The 21,567-nt window shown below is 38.4% G+C and overlaps 1 protein-coding gene across 3 annotated transcripts in view; it reads left to right on the top strand.

Moving 5' to 3' along the window:
* Nucleotides 1-1,118: 1,118 nt before the first annotated feature.
* Nucleotides 1,119-21,567, top strand: part of TMEM65 (transmembrane protein 65) — a 34,946-nt gene continuing 14,497 nt past the window's right edge. Inside the window, exons 1-2 of one of the 3 annotated variants that reach the window (XM_033126679.1) lie at nt 1,119-1,569; nt 13,206-13,277. In XM_033126679.1, the coding sequence (XP_032982570.1) occupies nt 1,266-1,569; nt 13,206-13,277 (376 nt within the window). In that variant the 5' untranslated portion in view covers nt 1,119-1,265. Of the gene's footprint in view, nt 1,570-13,205; nt 13,287-21,567 lie in introns of all 3 variants that reach the window. The other 2 variants (XM_033126678.1, XM_033126680.1) reach the window with 2 other exon arrangements.

Raw genomic sequence — 21,567 nt, 5'->3', positions numbered from 1 at the left:
CTTGAAAGATGCGTAGGACCTGGACGTGTGGGAAGTGCTGGAGAATCGCCGACCAACCTTAACAAACACCCGGAAAAGGTCTGTGACATTCTTGCCTCCAGCATTAACAGTCTGCAACCTGCTGGCTTCAGGACGAGGAAGGGCGTTCTCGGGGTCAAGGTCTCAGTCTCAAACCCCTCTTGGGAAAAGATAGAGCCGGACTCGCCCAATTCTTTGGAGCTCCCAGAGTGGGTGCCTCAGACTTGAATGTCTGGCTCAGGTCATGGTGGATGCTGACTTGGCAAAGAACGTGGCTCGGACGTTTCAATCTCCAAAAGCCTGAGTAGGGTGCTGTGACCCCCCGAGGTTCGGAGCGGTAGCGAGGCTCTCCGAAGCGGCCTGGCCAGCATCCGTTTGGTCCGTGCCGGGTGAGGGAGCCCGCACGCTGGGGCACCGTTCGGTTGGAGCCGCAGATTGAGGCATGACATTAAGGCGGGGTGATAGGTTCACTACCCCGCGGAGGGAGGGGTTCAAAGCCCTTCCTCACTATTCCTCCCGCTGGACTGAAAGGTGGCGGATGCCGGCACAACCCGTGCGCACCCTCTCTGCCTCCATTTCCACGCACAGGAGGGGCTGCAGACGCGTGTACACTTTGCCCACACAGGAGGGAAGACGGCTCGCCAGCCTGCGCACTGCGCCTGCGCGGCCCCGCCCCGCCCCGCCCCTTTCTCTCTGCCCCGCCCTGTTAGCCCTAGGCCCGCCGCTAGGGGTAGCGGCGGCGGCTGCGGCCTGAGAGCGCGGCGGCTTTGAGGGCGCGGAAGCGGTGCGGAGTGGCGACGAGGGCAGGCAAGAGGGTGGGAAGACCGGCAGGAGAGAAGGGCGGCGCCGGTGGAGGGCGGCGCGTGGCTGACTCATCCCTTTGGAAGAGCCGACTGACAGACACAAACCCTCGCCGAACCCGCCCGCCCGCGCCGCTCCTCCTCACCCGGGAGGCGCCCTCCCTCCCGCACCTCTCGCCCGCCCTCTCCGGGAGCTCTCCCGGCCTGACCGCCTCAAAGTTTTTGTCGTCGGAGAGACCGGAGCCGCTGCGGGCCTTTGGGAAGGGAACGGGGACGCGAGACGAGGCGAGAGCCGTCTGGGCCCGGAAAGTGCATGGTGCCCGGCGCCGCGGCTGCCCGTCAGGAGGACATCGGGGTGGGGTCGGCTGAGCCCAGCTCCTCGTAGCCTCCGCCTCTCCAGTAATCGCCCTCGCAGACTGCCGCGGGGTCCCCGCGCCCCGGCCCACCATGTCCCGGCTTCTGCCGCTGCTGAGGAGCCGGACCGCGCGCAGCCTGAGGCCGGGCCCGGCCGCCGCCGCCGCACCCCGCCCGCCGTCCTGGTGCTGCTGCGGCCGGGGGCTGCTGGCGCTCGCGTTCCCTGGGGGCTCCCCCGGCGGCCTCCGGGGGCTGGGCACCCACCCCAAGAAGGAGCCCATGGAGGCGCTGAACACGGCGCAGGGCGCGCGCGACTTCATCTACAGCCTGCACTCCACGGAGAGGAGCTGCCTGCTCAAGGAGCTGCACCGCTTCGAGTCCATCGCCATCGCCCAAGGTAAGGGGGTCGCTGGGGGGAGATCCGGGGGGCCCGGCCCCTTGCTCTATCCCGCCTGCCCCCGGGAGCCCTGCCGCTCCTCCAGCTGGGTCCCCCCGCCCCCCTCACCCTCCGGGCCCCGCGCCTGGGACGTCCGAGCGGGCAGGGGGGGTCGGGGGGGGGAAACTTTCCGCCTCCTAAGTGTCCCCGGGACAGGTAGGACTGGCAGCCAGGACCAACGTTTGGCTGGTTCCTCCCCAGCCTCAGAAGCCCGAGCTTCAGCCCAAATTGCCAACCGATACTGTTTTGATTTTGTTTTGATTTGCTGTGTGCCTACCCTCCCCACCCCTCCTGTCCCTAAGCCCTTGCTGCTTTCTCGTGAATGCGCAGGGGTGCAGGTGGCATGCCGTGCCTCCTCCGAAAGTGCTACAGACCGGAGAGACAAGAAGAAACTTTCTTGAATGGTTATGAAACAAAGATGTAATGGGCGTCCAAAAGAGGAGATGCTCTTAGCTGCTTGTTTTCACACACATCTAGTTGTATTAATTTGGAGCAGCCTAAGGAAACATTTTCCGGGGAAACGGAAAGAATGGATCAAACCAGCAACTACACGTACATGCTTGCAAGCCCATGGAGGTTTATTGCTGCACTACTGAAACTCCAGTTTTTGTTGTTTCCCCAGAGGTTAAAAGAACGAAGTCAATAAAGTTTTTTTCCAGGACTATGTGGCTCTACAAGGAAAAGCAGGCTTCTGCTCAAAAATAATTGGGAAGGGTGAAAGCAAAGTTATTTTTAAGCTAGCATGTTAAAATGTGATATTTTTAAAACCAGTGCAGAATGCTGGTAGGTCAGAATTGGAGTCCATTGAAAAAGCTAAAAATGCAGAAAATCAAAAAGATGAAAGGAGCAAAAGATGAAATGATTTCGTGTTAAAATTTTTTACCGTTTAAATACGGTAATACAGGCAAACTACATTGCGACTATTTTATATTACATTCTGATGTATTTGAAAGTTAAAAAGTGTACTCTCCCGTCCCTAAGTTGGTAGGTACATAAACATTCCATAGACTCTTTCTGGTTAGAGCACATTGCTTTGGAGCATGGCATTTGATTTGCCAAAGGCACTTGAAGGTGTTTCTTTGGCCTATGTACAAGAATGGGGGAAGGATTTATCTCCCTCATGTAAGCTGAGTTTATCTAGACTACTTCTTCAGAAACTTTGTATTAGTTGTGCCTTTTAATGGCTTCTGCCCCCCACCCCACCCCTCAGTTCAGGGAATTGTGGCCCAGTTTTTAGTATTGGATGATTCAAGACATTGTCTACCCACAGTGCTTTTACAGGAAAAGTGTGACATCACAATCAATTCACTTTACTAACTGTGTAATCATTATGTGTTAATATGAAGTCATAATCAAACACTAGCATATTGGTAAGCTGTATGCTTATACGCAGTGTGAGGGTTTAAAATACTCAGCTCTGAAAATGAGCTCCTTGACAAACGATATATGCTTCATATGCTGAAGCATTAATTTGAGGAATCTCTCTCCCTAGGCAAGACTCTTTGAACACACATTTGACCTTTTCTAAGTAGTTTCTTGGAAATTCTGCATTAATATTGTTACACTGTAGGAGGACGCTGTTAGTATAATTTAGGACAATTCTTGAAGAGCATGGGCTGCAATACAGCTGGGTAAATGTTACCTCGAACCTTGTAGCACATGCCAGCAGTATTGCAGTAGGGATGCTAACATTTCCAATGAAGATAATATTTTATAATTTAACATGGTTTTCAGTATTCTGGAAAGGACCTAAAAACTTCAGTCCGTGGAGATCAGTTAGCATTAATTATACTTAATAAGTATGCAAGTTATAGGAGGAAGAAGTTAGTAATTTGTCTTTGTTCAAGATAAACAAGCAAGGATATAGGAAACAATATGTAGTCACATGCTCATTTCCTATTTAGAGGTTAAAGAACTTGAGGGTTTAAATCAACCATTTTTTGGCAGTGTTGATGTCTAAATTATTGCCCTTTGATTCAAATGATACTTATTGATACTACTGCTTTAATTTCTGGTAGTCTTAGTGTTCCTTATTGTTTTCAATATCAATACATATAGTTATTGTGGAGATAACTGGGCTCATCACCAGTAAATTACCTTATTCTTTAATAATTTAAAGTAAAGAGAATTTTATTATGTGGTGAATGCATACAGCTCATTCCATTGCTGAAATCAACATTTTCCCCCCACACAAATGAAAAATTCCTGTTTTTCTTTTACTGTTCCTTTTTGAGTGTTTTTTAAATACCCAACTCGTGCTAAATGTATGTGTAGTTAGTGCACTTCCTAATGAAATAAATTGTGTTAAAAGGGCTTTTTCTTATAGGAAATCTTATATGTTCTTAGAAAGGGTGTTTGTATGACTTAATGAAGCGTTTAGGATTTGGTGTGGAAACATTACACGAAAAGAAATCATCCATGCTTTGAGATGGCAGTGAATCTAATGCTGAAATTTGGTACCTTTGCCCTTATCTTTCTTGTGTGGTTATCATTAGGCATGTGATAGAGTCTGTGACACGATAAAGCTTTAGAATCAATTTATAGTAGATAAGGCAGACTTTGTGGGATGTCTTATCGTAGCTACATAGGATATTGTGATTTTTAAATTGCAAACTGATTTCCTACCCAATTACAAAAAAAAGTTGACGTTGTATTCTCAACTTACCTGCTCAATCTGATCTCCTTCCATAAACAGCCCATATTCTCCAGGTAGTGCATTGTTGGTTCATTGTTTTTACAAGTAGGACACTGAAACTGACATTACAGTTGCCTTTCAGTTTTAGCTAAGATTTTAAAAACAAATTTGTTTCCCAATCTTTACAATTACTATTTCTATTATCTATTATTTTTATAAAGTTGTAAATACAGCCATCCCTTGGTATCTGCTGGGGGCGATTTGTTCCAGGCCCCTCGCAGATACGAGAAAATCCATGGATACTGAAGTCTCTTATATAAAATGGTATGAAATTTGCATATAACCTATACACATCCCCCCATGTAGTTTACATAATTTATAGATTACTTATAATACCTAATATAATGTAAATGTTATATAAATAGTTGTTATATTGTGTTGTTTAGGGAAGAAAATAACATTTGTACATGTTCTGTACAGACATAACCATCCGAGACTTAACTACATAGTACATATCAGCAACAATGTGACATTTTTTTCCTAATATTTTTGATCTGTTTGAATCCCTGGATGTGGAACCCACAGACATGGAGGGCCAACTGTATGGCAATTTGGTTTTAGAAGGATGGGCCATGACATTGCTCATTGGATTAGTTATGCATTGTTATATAACAAATTACCCCAAAACATAGTGGCTTAAAACAAACGTGTTGTCTCACAGTTTCTGAGAGACGTAGGGAGGGGTAGAAGAGGAGGGTAGCAAATTGCCCTGGTTGAGAGCCAGTGCTTTATATGAAATGTTATATAGGGTGTTTCTTTTTCAATCCTCTGCTTTATCTCTCCTTCGCTTCCATCATTCATTGATACTTGCTATTATCAGTGTATTTTTTTTCCTTTTAGCTCATTGCTTTATTTTACATTTATTTATCTCTGGACAAGGATAGAAGAGTAACTCCTTACCTCCCTATCCAACGCCTCACTTCTCAATCAAATAAATGAGCTTTGTGGTAACTGTTTTCCTTGATTGTGATGTCTCTTCACTTCTAAGTTCTTGATTAAATTCTACATATTAGACACTTAGAAAAATATGTCTTCAGATATGTTAAACATTGCTACAGTTTAATTCACCAGTAATTAATTTGGTGTTATCCATCTCAATAGTCACTTATTGCTTTGTATAGCAATTGTGACAAGCAAATTTCTATAAACAAATTTATGGAGAGGAAAATAGACATACTATAAAGTCTGTAACTTATACAGTTGTCCAGAAGATCAGGTGGAACTAAAAATAATAGATGATGTTGAAAGTTGAGGTGACCTGATATTGAACAATTATTAGTGGAGATTAGTTCAGTTTTTCTAAAAATAGTGATGGTTTGTGTAATCACACTCTTGTCTGTTCTCCTCTGGCATGTCGGTGTAAAGCCAACTGGAACAAGTAGAGACTGAGTGCAGGTTTTATTAGCATTTTTTTCAAGTCAGCTGAATTAATTAGTATGTAGATTTATAGGACTCTAGCCTTGTCTTTGGTTTATGTCTGCTTTACGTTAAATGAATGCAGCCACATAAAACAAGTAGCTATATGTTAAAATATAATAACTTAGTTACCTCAAACTATCTGGTAAATGAGAGCTCATCTAGATAAAGGACTTTGCAGGTAACAAGATGTCATTCCCTTTAAACTCTGAAACATTTGCTTTGATGGCTTTTGTTGCAAGTGTATTTAAACATATTGCATTTTTCTCTGTCTTAGTAAAAGTATAATGAGCACAACTTAGCTTCTCCTAGATGTCAGAATCCTTATTTACTGTATTTTAATACCAGAATTTCCTTCTCTGTTTTCCTACTTCTGTTTGTAGACATACTCATCGTCACACCACTTGCCTCTAGAATATTGTGCCATTTCAGGCGGCATGCTTTTAGACGCTGTCATCCTGGTAGTGAAATGTGCTGGGCTTGCACATTTCATCCCTCATTCATCCCTTGTTGTGGTCAACTTGCCTGCTGGGTAATGAGGTCTCCTTCTTGGCATCTCTGTTATTGTTTGTAGTGTCTGCTCTTTGTCACTCTCTGTAGTATTTTTTATGTTTTTCATTTATTCTCTTTTTTTTGGGGGGGGTGCTCCTCCTATGCTTCTTAATAGGATTTAATCCTGATAGACATTTCACAGTCAAAGACCACTACGCTCCTTTGTCTTTCCAGCTAGCCAGTTACATCTATCACATTGTTATTGATCTTTGACTCTTCAGATCTTACATTGGAGATTTTGTGAGTATTTTCGCTAACATCTGGATTATGGCTGTTCCAAGGATTGTTGTTATAAGCACCTAAAAGGAAATTAACTGAGGTGTTACTATTTTTCGGACCTCAAAGTTTCAGGGAAATTTCTATTAGAATGGTTTTCTTCACTTGGTTTAGTTTAGATTTTCTGTTTTCTTTCTGAGCTTTAGGATAGATTATTTTGTCCACTGTATTATTGAAAACACTTGTACTTTTAAAAACAGCCTGGTATTTTATAACACAGCTTCTGAATTTCTACTGTAAAATGGTTCTTATATTTTATAGAAGACATTCTACAGCTAACACAATGGCTACTGCTGGCACCATCTTCACTACAATTACTTAGCAATTATTAATTATATGCTGTGTGTCAAATATACGGAACTGAGTTTTCATGTATTTTGTTTACTTCTGTTGGAGAGAGAAGGAATTACCTCTAGTCTATAGATTAAGAAACTGAGGCTAGGAGGAGCTTGCCCCAGATCAGTAGAGTTTTTAACTTAGCTTTGTTTGACTCTAAAACCCCTGTTCTTATTATTACACTTGTCTGGATACTTACACCTGGGATTTTTTAACACATGCTGGGAAAAAAGGTTATACCTTAAATACTTAATAAAAGTCGCATACCTTAGTCTACCTTCTGTATATTTGCACATTTAATACAAAGCACCTATGGCATTGTTACTTTGAAAATAAGCAGAATCAAAGGGAAATCATTGTGCAAAACAAGTTTATAAATTGTCAGAAAACTAGTCTTTGGGACTCCCAACTGTCATAAATCTTTAACCTTTACCCTAATTTTCCTTTAGATTTTTAAATGAGTTTTTAACAAAACATCTAACATACTATTCATATAGAAGTTTCCCCAACTTTGAACATTTATTTAGTTACAAATATTTGTTACTTTCCCTGCCATATAATAGACACTGTTGGTGTGGGTACATCAGTGAATTAACTTGGCCCAATACTCTCAGGAAGCTTACACTTTTTTTTTTTTAATTTATTGGGGTACAATTGTTAGTAAAATTACATAGATTTCAGGTGTACAATTCTGTATTACATTATCTATAAATCCCATTGTGTGTTCACCACCCGGAGTCAGTTCTCCTTCCATCACCATATATTTGATCCCCTTATCCTCATCTCCCACCCGCCACCCCTCTTACCCTCTGGTAACCACTAAACTATTGTCTGTGTCTATGAGTTCTTGTTTCTCATTTGTTTGTTTTGTTCTTTTGTTGTTTTTGGTTTATATACCACATATCAGTGAAATCATATGGTTCTCTGCTTTTTCTGTCTGACTTACTTCGCTTAGCATTATACTCTCAAGATCCATCCATGTTGTCACAAATGTTCCTATATCATGTTTTCTTACCGCCGAATAGTATTCCATTGTGTATATATACCACAACTTCTTTATCCATTCATCTATCGAAGGACATTTTGATTGTTTCCATGTCTTGGCCACCGTAAACAAAGCTGCAATGAACATTAGAGCACACGTGTCTTTATGTGTAAATGTTTTCAGATTTTTTGGGTAGATACCCAGGAGAGGGATTGCTGGGTCATATGGTAATTCTATTCGTAATTTTTTGAGGAACCTCCACACTGCCTTCCATAGCGGCTGCACCAATCTGCATTCCCACCAACAGTGTATGAGGGTTTCTTTTTCTCCATAGCCTCTCCAACACTTGTTACTATTTGTCTTGTTGATGATAGCCATTCTGACTGGGGTAAGGTGATATCTCATTGTGGTTTTTATTTGCATTTCTCTGATGATTAGTGATGCTGAGCATTTTTTCATATGTCTATTTGCCATTTGTATGTCCTCTTCGGAGAAATGTCTCTTCAGGTCCTCTGCCCATTTTTCAATTGGGTTGTTTGTTTTTTTGTTGTTGAGTTTCATGAGTTCCTTGTATATTTTGGATATTAGCCCCTTATCGGAGGCACTGTTTGCAAAAATCTTCTCCCATTCAGTTGGTTGCCTCTTTATTTTGTCGATGGTTTCTTTTGCTGTGCAGAAGCTTTTAAGTTTCATATAGTCCCATTCGTTTATTTTAGCTTTTACTTCCCTTGCCTTTGGAGTCAAATTCATAAAATGCTCTTTGAACCCAAGGTCCATAAGTTTAGTACCTATGTTTTCTTCTATGCAGTTTATTGTTTCAGGTCTTATGCTTAAGTCTTTGATCCATTTTGAATTAATTTTGGAAGTTTACACTTTTGAGAGAGGAAATATATGAGTATTAAGTAAATAAATAAAATAATTATAGGGTGTGCTATTAGGATAAACCTTATTAGATAAGGTGATCTGGGGAGGTCTTTGTGTAGGTGATACTGAACCTGAAAATAAAGGATTGAAAAGAAGCCAGTTATTCAGACAGCTGGAGGAAGAGCATTCTGAGAAGGAACAGCGACTGTCAAGACCCTGAGATAGGAAGGGACTTGGCATAGCGCAGGCATTCGCACGTAGCAAACACAAGTGGAAGTTAGTGCACAAAGGGAAAGTGGAAGGAGATGAGATGGACAGGTAGGCAGAAGCCAGGTTAGTGAGGGCCTTTCTAGGTAAACCGTAGGAAGGCCATTCGAGGGTTTAAACAAGAGTGAAATGATGGGATTTAAAGAGCCCTTTGACTGCTAATGGAGAAGAAGTAGAAAGGTGCAAATGCTTAAGCTGGGAGCACTTAGGAAGCTGTGGCAATAGTCTGTGCCTGGGTTGATGGAGGCTTAGACTAGGCGGCCATGGAGACGAAGACAAGGATGTGGATTCAAGATATTTTTTTTGACAGTGAGCTGATGGGACTAGTGTGCTCAGGGGCTAGAAAGGGGCAGATAATGAAGGGAAAGAAAGAGTGGTAACTTAATTTTCTGACTGTAGTGATTGAGTAAAAGATGGTACTGTGAACAGTGAGGGAAAAGACGGGGGAAAATAGATTTGGGGGATGGAAATTAAAGTGTTAATGTTGGACATGACTAGTTTAAGATACCTTGTGGATATGAATGGAAATGTCAAGTAATTAGAGGGGTGTGTGTGTGTGTGTGTGTGTGTGTGTGTGTTTATAACAAATCTGGAACTCATAGGGGAAGTTGGGGCTGAAGATATAAGTGTGGGTGTTAGGAATTATATAGAGATGAAGATGATGGTTCAGGAGAGAACTCAAAAACACCAATGTTTATTGGAAGGGAAGAGGAAGAAGAACCAAAACTAGAAGGAGACAGAGGAGGGGTGTCCACAAAGACAGGAAAAATAAGAAAATAGTGTATTCCAGAAGCTAAGGGAAGAAGATAGTGGGAATGATCTGATGCTTTAGACAGTTCAAAAGGGAAGACTGGGGAAGTGAGAAAAGAAGGCCCATAGGATTTAATAACTAAAGAGACTGATGTCAGAAGCACTTTTATAAGAATTGTGTGGGAAGGAGCCAGATTTTAGTTCGCTGGCTAACTAAACTCTTTTATTTTTATTTTTATTTTTTTCCTCTTTCTTCTACAACCCCCCCCACCCCCGCCCACTCCGGTTCAAGCCGTTGTTTCTCAGTCTAGTTGTGTAGGACACAGCTCCCTGGCCCATGCTGATGTTATGAGCCCTGTGCTCCCCCTGGCCAAGGCAGGTCGCCAGTTGTGGATCGGCCGCTCATAGCAGCTGGCGGCAGCTCTCGCTGGCTGCCGGCCTCTCATGGCAGCCCAGCTCCAGGGAGAGCTGTTGTTCAGCTCACAATCTTAGCTGTACAGGGTGCAGCTCGCTGGCCCATGTGGGAATCGAACCTGCGACCTTGGTGTTAGGAGCTCGGGGCTCCAACCATCTGAGCTCCAGCCACCTGGGCCACAGAGCCGGCGGCCAGAGATTCAACTCTTTAAAGGGAACTTTGGATAGTACTACTAGAGTAGCCTGAGTACTACTGAAATCTCTTTATTCATAGGTTAGAAGTCTGAACGTATTTTAAATATTTATTGCTAGGGTACTCATTTTTTTTTTTATAGACAGTCCTGTGTAGAATTCTAGTTCATCAGAGAAAAATAAAATATCACAGGTAAGAAAATCCCCCCCCTTTTTAGCACCATTGTGTAGAAAATATGCAGGCCAGTTAGCAGGTAACATCTTTTCATTCTTTGGCCTGAAGCTTATAGAAACAGAGATGATTTGAAATTCCATTTTTCAAATTCAAATACCTAAGAACAGGGGATACATTTGTTTCCTGGGGTATAAACCTTTAGTGCTACAACTGCGGCTGTCCTTGGCGAACTGGTTGGCCACCCTGCTTGCCCTAAGAGTGACAGTGCTTCTGCCCTTCTCACAGATTAGGCTTTTGACTCATAGGAGAGATTGCAAAAAGGATCCAGGTAGAATTTCATGTCCCTTCTGCACATCTGCTTTCCCTCCTGCAGGTCTGCACCACAGTGGACACTTTCTATAGGCTCCCTCTCTTACCATTATTTGTGTCTGGTGGGATTTCTGGTGAAGGAATGTTCAAGAAAGCAGGACTCCCCGATTTTATGTGCACCCTAGTGCCTTCACACTGTCCCGCCAGCCCTCAGTCTGCCTTCACCTGTTCCCTTACTATTCTAGCTGTACCCTTCTTACGGTGTCTGGTTTCATCGATCCCAAGTAAGCAAGTGCTAATGTCCCCTCTGTCCTTGTGGGTGCCCGCCTGTCTTTTGATGTAAACCCAGCTGTTTGCCCTGTGATTTCAGTCCTTTTATGGGTTTGGTTCTAAATAAGTCATGAATTTGAATGTAGTTGGACTTCGTTTCACTGTAAGGGACTTTGTTTCACTGGCAGTGCTCTCTGTAGCTCTCTACGTCAAAGCTCAATGTACATATACAATCACCTGGTAATCTTATTGAAATGCATATTCTGTTTCAGTAGGTTTGAGGTGGGGCCTGAGATTCTGCATTTCTAACAAGTTCCCAGTGATTTCCATGCTTCAGGTCCAGGGACCATATTTTGAGTAGCAAGGCTATAGAAGGTGGTTTTGTTTTTGTTTCTAAGGTGGGAAAGAGTTGAGGTCACGTAGATAAACACAGGCAGACTTGAATTGTGAAAGGAAACAGGCAAGCAGATGTGAAAGTGATCATGTGGGACATTGGTGAGCTGGCAGAATTTTGTGTTTGTGTGTGAGAAATGTCTTTCAAAAAGATCGTGGTTTAAAAAACCTTCTCCTACCATTTTTTTCTCCTCAAAGGGGCTTCTTAAAGACATTAGAAAAAAGTGTGAATTATTAACACTGATTTTATATCTATACAGTAGTCACTTTTGAGAAATAAATGCTGTGCATGCCTTTTTGTTCATCTCTTTTTATTTCCCGTTATTACCTTGAATATACTGTCCGTTGATTAATCTGATTTTTTTCAGTGAACCATGTCCCGAGTCATACTGTTTTTTTCTTCTGCTTCATCCCGTTCTTCTTCCTGTGCTTTCGCCACTTAACTTTGTATTACTTTTTAAATTTTGAAACAATCTCAAATTTGGAGAAAAGTTTCTAGTACAGTAAACTTTTTTTTTTTTTTTAGAATAAGTTGCTGACATGCTTTGTCATCCATGTCACAGGTTAGGTTCCTTGGGAGTCTCTGATATAAAGATTCACATCCAGGAAGTTCATTGGGAAGTGCTGTTGGAATCCTTACCTTAGGAAGGGAAGAGAAGGAAGCCCTTTTGGGCAGAGGTAGGAGTAAAGTGATGAGTCTCAAGGAAGCCTCGGCTGACCCTGTGGAGAGTTTTAGAGATGGGATGACTCTTCAGTGTTGTCCTGAGTTGGGTGAGAGGTCTGGGGCTCTCCCTCTGTGAAAAGGAGCTGCTGGATGTGGACTTCCTTGGGCAGAGGGCAGAGCCCTGGCTGAGGCTGTCCCCAAGGTGTAGGCATGTTGACACTGCTGCTATTTGAGAAACGCCAGATACGCCAGACGACCCTAGAGAAGTGAACTTACTATATGGACACAAGTGGGGAGGTTGGGATGAAAAGGATGAAGATGTTGCAGAGGAGGGGATTCTGGTAAAAACCTCACATTAAAAGAACTCGCAGATATTGCACGACATTGGAAATACAAAGGATAAATGTTGCCAGCCAATCCAGACTTAGAAAGGAGTGTGCCAATTCCCCACAGCATAGAAAAGATGCCTGCTCCATATTGTAAGTTATCTGAGGAGTGCTAGCACTGTTGAAGTTGCTTTTGATAATTTTTTTTTTGTTTTACAAAGAAAACACTTAATTTTCAGGGTTTCTAATGTTTTAAGTTATGCTATACTAAATATTAATTTTAGTCTTAAAATCTTTTGTATTTATAACAATAGGAGAGTTAAAAATTTTTTTTTTATTGAGCTATAATTGACATGCAACATTGTATTAGTTTCAGATGTATAAGATAATGATTCGATATTTGTATAGATTGCAAGGTATAAGTCTAGTTAACATCCGTCACCATACATAGTTCCAGAATTTTTTTTCTTGTGAGAGTTTCTAATGTTTTTTTTTTTTTAAAACATTAGATTGTAATTCCCCCCATGGGTTATTAAGACTGCTTTGTATGCTTTCAGCTTGCACTGTCATTTTTATAGCTCCACACTACTGTGCAAAGTGAGGACTGCCTATATTCTAGCATATTTCACTTCTAAATTTCATATACATTTTTATTTGTACATATTTTATTTACTTCATTGCTTGAATTCATTTTGATTTTAAAATATTTTTAGCATGCAGATTTCCCAAGCCTGAGATTGCCATTGTGACGAAAGCGAAGGATGTGCCCTCAGCAGAGACCCCTGGTAGCGTTGGTATAGTACAGTCCAAGCTGAACTGACTGTTCATTAGCTGTGTATTCCAAGTAGCAAAGCATCTATTTGACAGAACCTCCTGCTGGTTTGAAATGGCATGCTTTAGTTATAATGATAATCTTTTCTTCAATCAGTGTTTTAGACTGGCTACAGAATATTTATTTTTATTATCTAATCCTAAACTTTGTGGAATTGATAGAATAATCATTGCATGTTTAATTAACTGCAGGATTAAATTTATGACCTTAACAAAAGACAAAATCACTTATATTTAATTATATTTAAAATGGTGTGTTTTAAAAGTTACTGAAATAACCACAGCAAGAGAGACATAAGAAGCAACAAAATTATGGATTTTGTTGGATGAATGAGTAGGAAAAAGGACCACATAGGGAAATCGTCAGAATATTGTAAGGAGAAACTGCATTTAATTTTCAGGAAAATATATTTTTAAAATATGATTTTCAGGAAATTTGATTTTCAGGAAAATATATTTTAAAAATATATTCTTGAATAGTTTGAAAGCCTTATTTAATTTCATTTTAAGGCCATTCAGAAAGTTTTTTTTTTAGATTCAGTCTCCATACAGCTTGATATCTAACTGAATATTGTATGCTGTAACACTATGGTGGTTAAGTGGAGGAATTGTGTTTTGTGTGTGTGTGTGTGTGTGTGTGTGTGTGAGAGAGAGAGAGAGAGAGAGAGAGAGAGCAGAGGAGGGAGGAAGAGAGGGAGGGAGAAATAAAAATAAATATCTCTTTGTCCCTATCCTATTTATTTATTTATTTATTTAAATTAAAGTTTATTGGGGTGACAATTGTTAATAAAGTTACAAGATTTCAGGTGAACAATTCTGTATTCCATCATCTATAAATCCCATTGTGTGTTCACTACCCAGAGTCAGTTCTCCTTTCATCACCATATATTTGATCCCCTTTACCCTCATCTACCATCTCCCTCCCCCCTTTATTTATTTTTGATTACTATTTAATATAGATACATTGCCTAAGAAGTATAACACAACGTATGAAAAGGTATCAGAAATGTTTTATGGACTAACTGAAATTTTAAAAGGATAAGGGGTAAATTCAACTTAGTTTTCTTAGGCTGTATATATATAGTATCAAGAGCAAAAACCAAACTATAAGAACTTCAGAGAACTGTGGAGGCACATAATGTATGTGTACACACATATGTATATATTAACATGTTAGTACATATCTGCAAAAATGCCCCAGTATACGCTACTTTGCCAATTTTAAAGTAATTCTAAAATTAAAATTTTTAACCTCAGTGTGTATGTAGAAGTTAAACATTTAATGCAAATGTCTTTTGAAGAATCAAGTTTTAATTTTGAGTTATTCTATAGATTGTTTAATTACCCGTCATTTTTAGGACAATGTAGGGAAAAAGAATGATACTTATTCTATAGATGATGGCAAATGATATCACTACTAAGTAAGCTGCCACTGAACAATAACTAAACTGATAGAACTTACCTGTCAGCGATCACCTTTTGGACTCAGTCTTTAGTTATATCTCTACTCACCGTAGTGTGCTTCTTCATGAATGTTAGGTGGTACCCCTCTATTTTTTCAATCCTACTAGTTATGCCATAAAGAAGAAATATAGAATCAGAATCAAGGGATTGCAGAGACCTAACTCCTCATTTTGTGTAACATGAAACTGAGATCTAGAGGGTTTATGGTATATTCAAGATTTGCTGAAAAAAAAAGTGATATGTATGTAATATATATATATATATATAATATTTTTTTCCCCAGCAAATCTTGAATATATCGTAAACTTTAGATCTCAGTTTCATGTTACATAAAATGAGGAGTTTAGGACTCTGCAATCCCTTGATTCTGATTCTATATTTCTTCTTTATGGCATAACTAATAGGATTAAAAATATATATATATTGTTATATATAATATATATTTATGTATTATATTAATATATATAACATATATATTATTAGAGCAGGAATTAATGTTCAGTGCTTTTTTCACTATAATAAATTGCTTCAGGGTTAGCGGGGGAGATTAGTGCTACACTAACGGGTATCTAGTTGTTCTGAAACCAACAGAAACCATGTAATTTTCCCATTCAGAAAATGTTTATTTGGTAAGTGTAAGTTAGTTGATTTCCTCCTCCTTTTAACTTTGATGGATTTTTGAAAATTATATATCTGAAAGGGAATTGTTTCCTAGAGAAAAACGGCAATTTAAAAAGCATATTAATATTTTAGTTGCAGTCTTATTTCAATTTCAAATATTAATGCATTACCAGTGTTTTGACAATATTTTATATATTCATATATGACTGAATTTGGTTCTTTTACGTTTTTCTATTGAGAATTTATTCATTGAAAGAGAGGTACAATAAGAGAATGAGACTCTGGGTTTTAGACCCAGCTGTGTGTCCTTGAGTAAGGCACTTCACATCTCTGGGCCTATGTGGCTGCATGTTCAAAGTGGAGAATTAAGTCAGTAGTTTTTAGTGGGCATACTATTGGCATTTGGGCTAGATAATTCATTATGAAGGACTCTCTTGTGCACTGTAGGAATCTAGAATCCCCAATGCTAGTAGCATTTCCCAGTCATTATCACATCCACAAACAACCCTGTGTTTCTAAGCATCTTCTAGGGTGACATACCACCCCATGTTGAGAGCCACTGGCAGGGATTTCTAAGGATCCTTTCAGCGCTAACATTCTATGAAAGAATTCTTATTTGGGGAATGACGGGAGGGGAAAATGGTAACGTATTGACTGAAATATCTGTGCTCCTTCCTAGTATTAAGCAATTTTATTTTAAAATGAATATCTGGGGAATCTATGTAACCATATCCACAGATAAATCTGATGTTCCAAGATGAAGTATTTTTTTCCCTAGCTCACTTTAAGCTTTCTATCTATAATATAATGTATCCATGTATAATATACATAGTTATATGATTTTCTAAACTTAAAGTTATATAATACTCTCTATGCCTAATGTAAAAGTAACAAGATCTGACTATTTTAAAAAAGTTGTACTGTTGTTTTAATTTTTTTTTTAAAGGAATATCATTATAGATAGTAATTATTTTCTTCATCTGTCTTCCTTTGGCATGAAGGATGGGAAGGAATATAGTCTGTGTGTTAAGTAATATATATAATTGTCCCAGGTACACAAGTTAGACATGTAAAAGCAACGCTAATGAATAATATGTTTGATTATCCAAAAACTCTCCGTGAAATGACAGCTAGAAGAGAAATAAATTATTATGCCTCTAGTATTTACTATTTCTTAAGCTAGAGGTAAACAATGAACAGATTAGTGTATTAATGAGGTTAATAGACATGATGAGTCATTAGGCACTGTTCCCTTCCTCATCCTTATCCCGGCCTCAGCTGTTATGCCACTGGCGGGCCTCAACCAGGAATTGGGTAGTTGCCCTTAAGTAAAGTAGTCCAGGCTGCAGTGAAGCCCCAGGTCATTGTGTTCTCCAGATTGATGAGGTGACAGTAATATGTGATCTAAGGAGAAATTTCTTTGCTACATAATGTACTTGTTGCAATAATCTTTTAAATACTAAATAAAATTACAGAATGACACTCACATGCTTTTTTAGCTAAAGCATATCGTTTTAAAAATAATTAAGAAGTCCTTTTATAATTATAGTCTTTGTTTTAAAAGACGAGACCTTTTCATTGAAATTTACTAAGTTACAAAGTTTAAGTTCCTTGCTATTTCTAGAGTTTTCATCTTTCAATTTTGAATGTCAGTTTTAATAAGTATATTTCTTAACCATATTAATGTGTTTCTTTTAAAAAATATTGCTGTGTAACTTTATAAACCCCTTTTGGTGCATGTTTGATTTTTTGGCATTTAATATGATTTGCTTAAATTATTTTGTTTACAGCATGGTTTGCATTTTAAGTTTGTAATTTTTAATGCGTTATATGTTCATTGTAAATTTTATCTTATTCATTGGAATTTTTGGTTCTATTAAAAGTCTAAGCAGCTATTTATAATGTTCAGAAATATGGGTAATTGAAAACCATAGTCCCCAAATTGTTGCTTAAATATAGTAGTTTTATCTTTGTTTTGTTCTTTTCATAAATCTATTAGGCCAAATTGTGATTTGTGTTGCCAAGTCTACTTACTGGATACTGGACTTTCTGGGGGAAGATGCTCTGATGGGGCCTGCAGCAAACACTAGGTGGTCAAAAGACCAGAAACTGGATAACTAGACACGGAAAGAGTATTGAGTTATTTGTAATTAAAGAAACAGTGTGTGCATTAAGCTGTGCCTTTTATGTTATCTCAGGGTGAAGTTGCTTTGGCACTGTCCATCATAAATGATTTTGAATTTTTCCCTTGATTTATGATATATGTTGATATCTACATCTGTGGTAACTAACTGAAACAAGTTATCACATTTAAAATTACCATTGCCCTGAAAGTGTAATGGAAAACAAGACTCTTTGTTTTTCAGATTTTCTTTTGATTCAAATTTGGATTCATACCTTGTAAAGTATTGTTAAATTTAATGACATGTTTAGTAATGAAAATGATAAATCATAGTTACTATTGAATAATATAATGCACTCTCTCTGCTAAGGGGCCTAATTCTGTTTTCCAGCACCACCGTTTTAAACACATTTTGTTCTATCATAAAACTAAAATGTAGAAACCATAGGTGTTCTACTTACATTTCTTCTACCAAATTATATTGATTTTTAATTTAAGATGTATCTCTTAGTAATTTATTTAAAAGAGAAATACACCAGGCATAGCTTATCTCAAAAAATATTCTAGAAAGACTTGTATTTAAACATACCAAGTGTTTTTCTTATGTTTGCAGGAGTTGTGATAAATATCTAGGGTACCTTTATATAAGGAAAAGATTTGTCTACACTTGATAATAATTGAATATGTTTAAATTCTCAAGGAGAGATCTGGGAGATACCCCATTTCAAATAATTTTCATTTGATTTGATACAGTATAAATGAGCAGTTTACAACAACTGTCTTACTTTCCCTCCAGCAAAGACTTTTAAATGTGAAGTCAAAAGGAAAAATATTCCGTATCTCATAGACGCTTGTAGATAATTTTCCTAGCCCATGTATTTCTCAACATGAAACCCTATTAAGAGGAGCTTCTTCAAGCAGTTGGAAATGTTTAAGAAAGGAAAAAATGAAAGGACATCTGGATGTTAGTTATTTTTTGCCACTATTATGAATTAACACACTGGGAAAGCAGAACAGTTATTAAATTCAGGATTTTTATGTCTGTGTTCACAAGAGATATTGTTCTGTAATTTTCTCTTTTTTTGTAATTTCTTGGTTAGGTTTTATTTATTCAAAATAAGTTGGGCCTCTTTCCTTTCTCCTCATCTTCTGGAACTCCAGTTGTACATAAATTGACCTTTCTGCATTTAGCCATAGGTCTCTGAGACTCTGGTTCCTTATTTTTCTTCAATCCTCTGATTCTCTGTTCTTCAGATTGGTCATTTTTACTGATATGCCATCATGTTCACTAACTTTTTTTTGTCACCTCCATTCTGCTTTTAAGCCTATTCAGTTAATTTTAAAATTTCAGAGAATGTGTTTTTCAGTTCTAGAGTTTTGATTTGGTTCTTTTCTATAGCTGCTATTTGAGCATATTTTCATTTGTCTTTGAATATACTTTTAATTACTACTTTAAAGTCCTTGTCTGATATTTCTAACCTTTGAATCACTTCGGATTGGTCTCTGTTTATTCTTTTTTGCTCCTGAAAATGGGACATGTTTTCCTGTTTTTTTGTAAAGTAATTTTGGATTGTATCCTAGTCATTGCTGTAATTACTATGTTACAAAGACTCTGGACTCTTTATTCTGAAAAATATTGATTTTTATTTGTTTTGGCAGACAATTGTTACCCTTAAACTACAAACTCTATGTCTTCAGCCGCAGCTCAAATCTTCAGTTACTTTACCTTTAGCTAGGATTTTCTTGGGGGTTTCTCTGCACAGGTGTGGTTCATAGGTCAGCCATATGTTTGACCTGAATGTATGCAGAATTTAGGGCTCCTCCTTTCTGACTCTGTTCTTTCCAGGATTCCTTTCTTGCTTTCCCGTGACTTTAGTTACCTCGCATCTTTTCCATAGCTTCTTCAGGCCAGAAAGACGGAAGCTATTTTATTAGCATATTAGTTGTCCTGCATGTTGTGAATTGAGGCCTGTGAGAGCTCAGGCCAAAAGCTGAAACAAAAGGTAACTCATTTAGGCCCATTGTTCCTTCTAAGTGTTGAGTCCTCTCCAGAATCACCCTAGTTTTGGTCATTTTCCTGTGCTTTCAGGTGGTTATTTATATTGTATTTTAGTCTATAGTTCTATGCAGGAGGATTGGGCTGATAGAAGGTTACTCAGCTAGTGTTGGAAGTAGAACTACTAGAATTTTTTAATTCTAAAAATAGTTGGAAAAATACAGTTTTGTGAAATACTACATTCCTAATGGCCATCTTATTATTTTAAAATAGTCAGAAAAAGAAGAGAAAAATTATGTTTATAATACACACACACACACACACAGTAACTAAAAGAACTGGATTTTCTAACTCCAAAGTGTGCTGAATAAAATACTAGATTAGAATACATTTCCAGTGTAAGTGTAGATAGTTTACATATGTCAGGCGAAAATTCTTAAGGTTAAGATATATTTATAGAGAAATAAAGTTGCTAGGGTTTATTTTGACTATTTTCAGGGAAGTTACATTAGCAGCCATTACATTTATAACCTGTAAATATCGCTGAAGCCTTGGGCTTATTTCCAAGATTGAGTTCTGTTGTGTACTGTACATCTAATGTTTTTTACTTTTGATACACATTTTGTTTTGATTCAGTTACTATAGCAAAGAAGATAACTTACAGTGTCAGAGTCCTCAAAATGATCAATTTATAATTAAAAAAAATTCTTTGATAGATACTTTCCAATAAAATTTACCCTTTCTAGGAAATGTTCCTTTCATGTTTCCTCTTGTTAGTCCTTAGGTTCTTTGTGAAGCAGGAGGCAGAATCTATGCATAGATTTTACTTTCCTCTCTGTGCCAGTGGTTTATCTCCTTTACTTTATATTTCTTTCTCTTTCTTTAAAAAGTTATTTTTTTATTACCATTAATTTTTTAATCCTATGTGTAGTTGGAAAGAAAGATTAGGATACTGTCTACAGTATTTGGTTTTTTCCTCTTCACCACTACACATTATACATTTCCTTAGCCCTTCTCCTTAGCAGTTGTGAAATATTTTAAATATTTTGCTCAATATGTAGGGGATTTGAAGAAGTAAAAGCGAGGACTCTGTATACTCTCATGCTATTGGGAAGGTCCTGCTTGTTGAATTTTTAGGTATTTCAAGATGCTCCAGTCACCTGACAAGGCCTTCTCACAGTGTCAGAACTGTAAGGGTGATGAGAGTAATGCAACTAGCAAGTAGTTCTGGTATGTAACCGCTTTTGCATGTTTGCTTCACCAGAAAACTCTGTGGACTACAGTGGCATTCTATATTCCTTGTTAAAAATGTTGAAGACCATTTGCATGCTTTCAAAGTCAATTCTGAGGTACTAGTGCTAGTCAAAGGATGGAGGCTATGTTTTAATGAGATGTAAAATTCTGCCAAGATTGGTATGTCTTCATTTCTTAACACTTTTTGAATTTGAACTTTCTGAATTCTATATGATAATTGATTAAACTGTAGTTATTAGTGTAATTCTTATGGTAAAGCCATTATGGTACTATATGCTTTTTTTAGTAAAATAACATTCCACAAATATGACCCATACTCCTTTTTCGTATAGCTTATCAATAGACATCTATTTGCTTTTTACTTTTTTCAAACTAAATTCTCCAGTGCTTATGTTGTCATAGATTATGAATAAGTATTTTAGAAAACGTCTATCCAGTTTGTAATGTGTTTCCTTGGAAAATCTAGTTGTCTAAATCTTTAGAACAGAGCAATCCATGGTGTGGATTCTTCTCTATAGGTTATCGGTTAATTCTGTTGGATTGGGTGAGGATGATGAAGGTTAGAATTCTCTGCCTTTTCACCATGGCTTACTCTTGTACTTATACAATGATGAGATTAGGTAGATTGCTTTTTTGTAATAATTGTTAATTTTAGATTTATTGATAGCACCTGAAGATATCTACTTTGATATATGTACTTGGGAAAACTTTTCACGTTTATTATGATCTATTATAAATAGTATATTGTTGCTTGTTGAATAACACCCTAGTTTTTTAGGTCGTTTGA

The sequence above is a fragment of the Rhinolophus ferrumequinum genome, chromosome 14 (genome assembly GCF_004115265.2).
Source record: "Rhinolophus ferrumequinum isolate MPI-CBG mRhiFer1 chromosome 14, mRhiFer1_v1.p, whole genome shotgun sequence".
NCBI lineage: Eukaryota > Metazoa > Chordata > Mammalia > Chiroptera > Rhinolophidae > Rhinolophus > Rhinolophus ferrumequinum.
The sequence above is the reverse complement of the archived record's forward strand: the minus strand, read 5'-3'. Positions and strand labels throughout refer to the sequence as shown.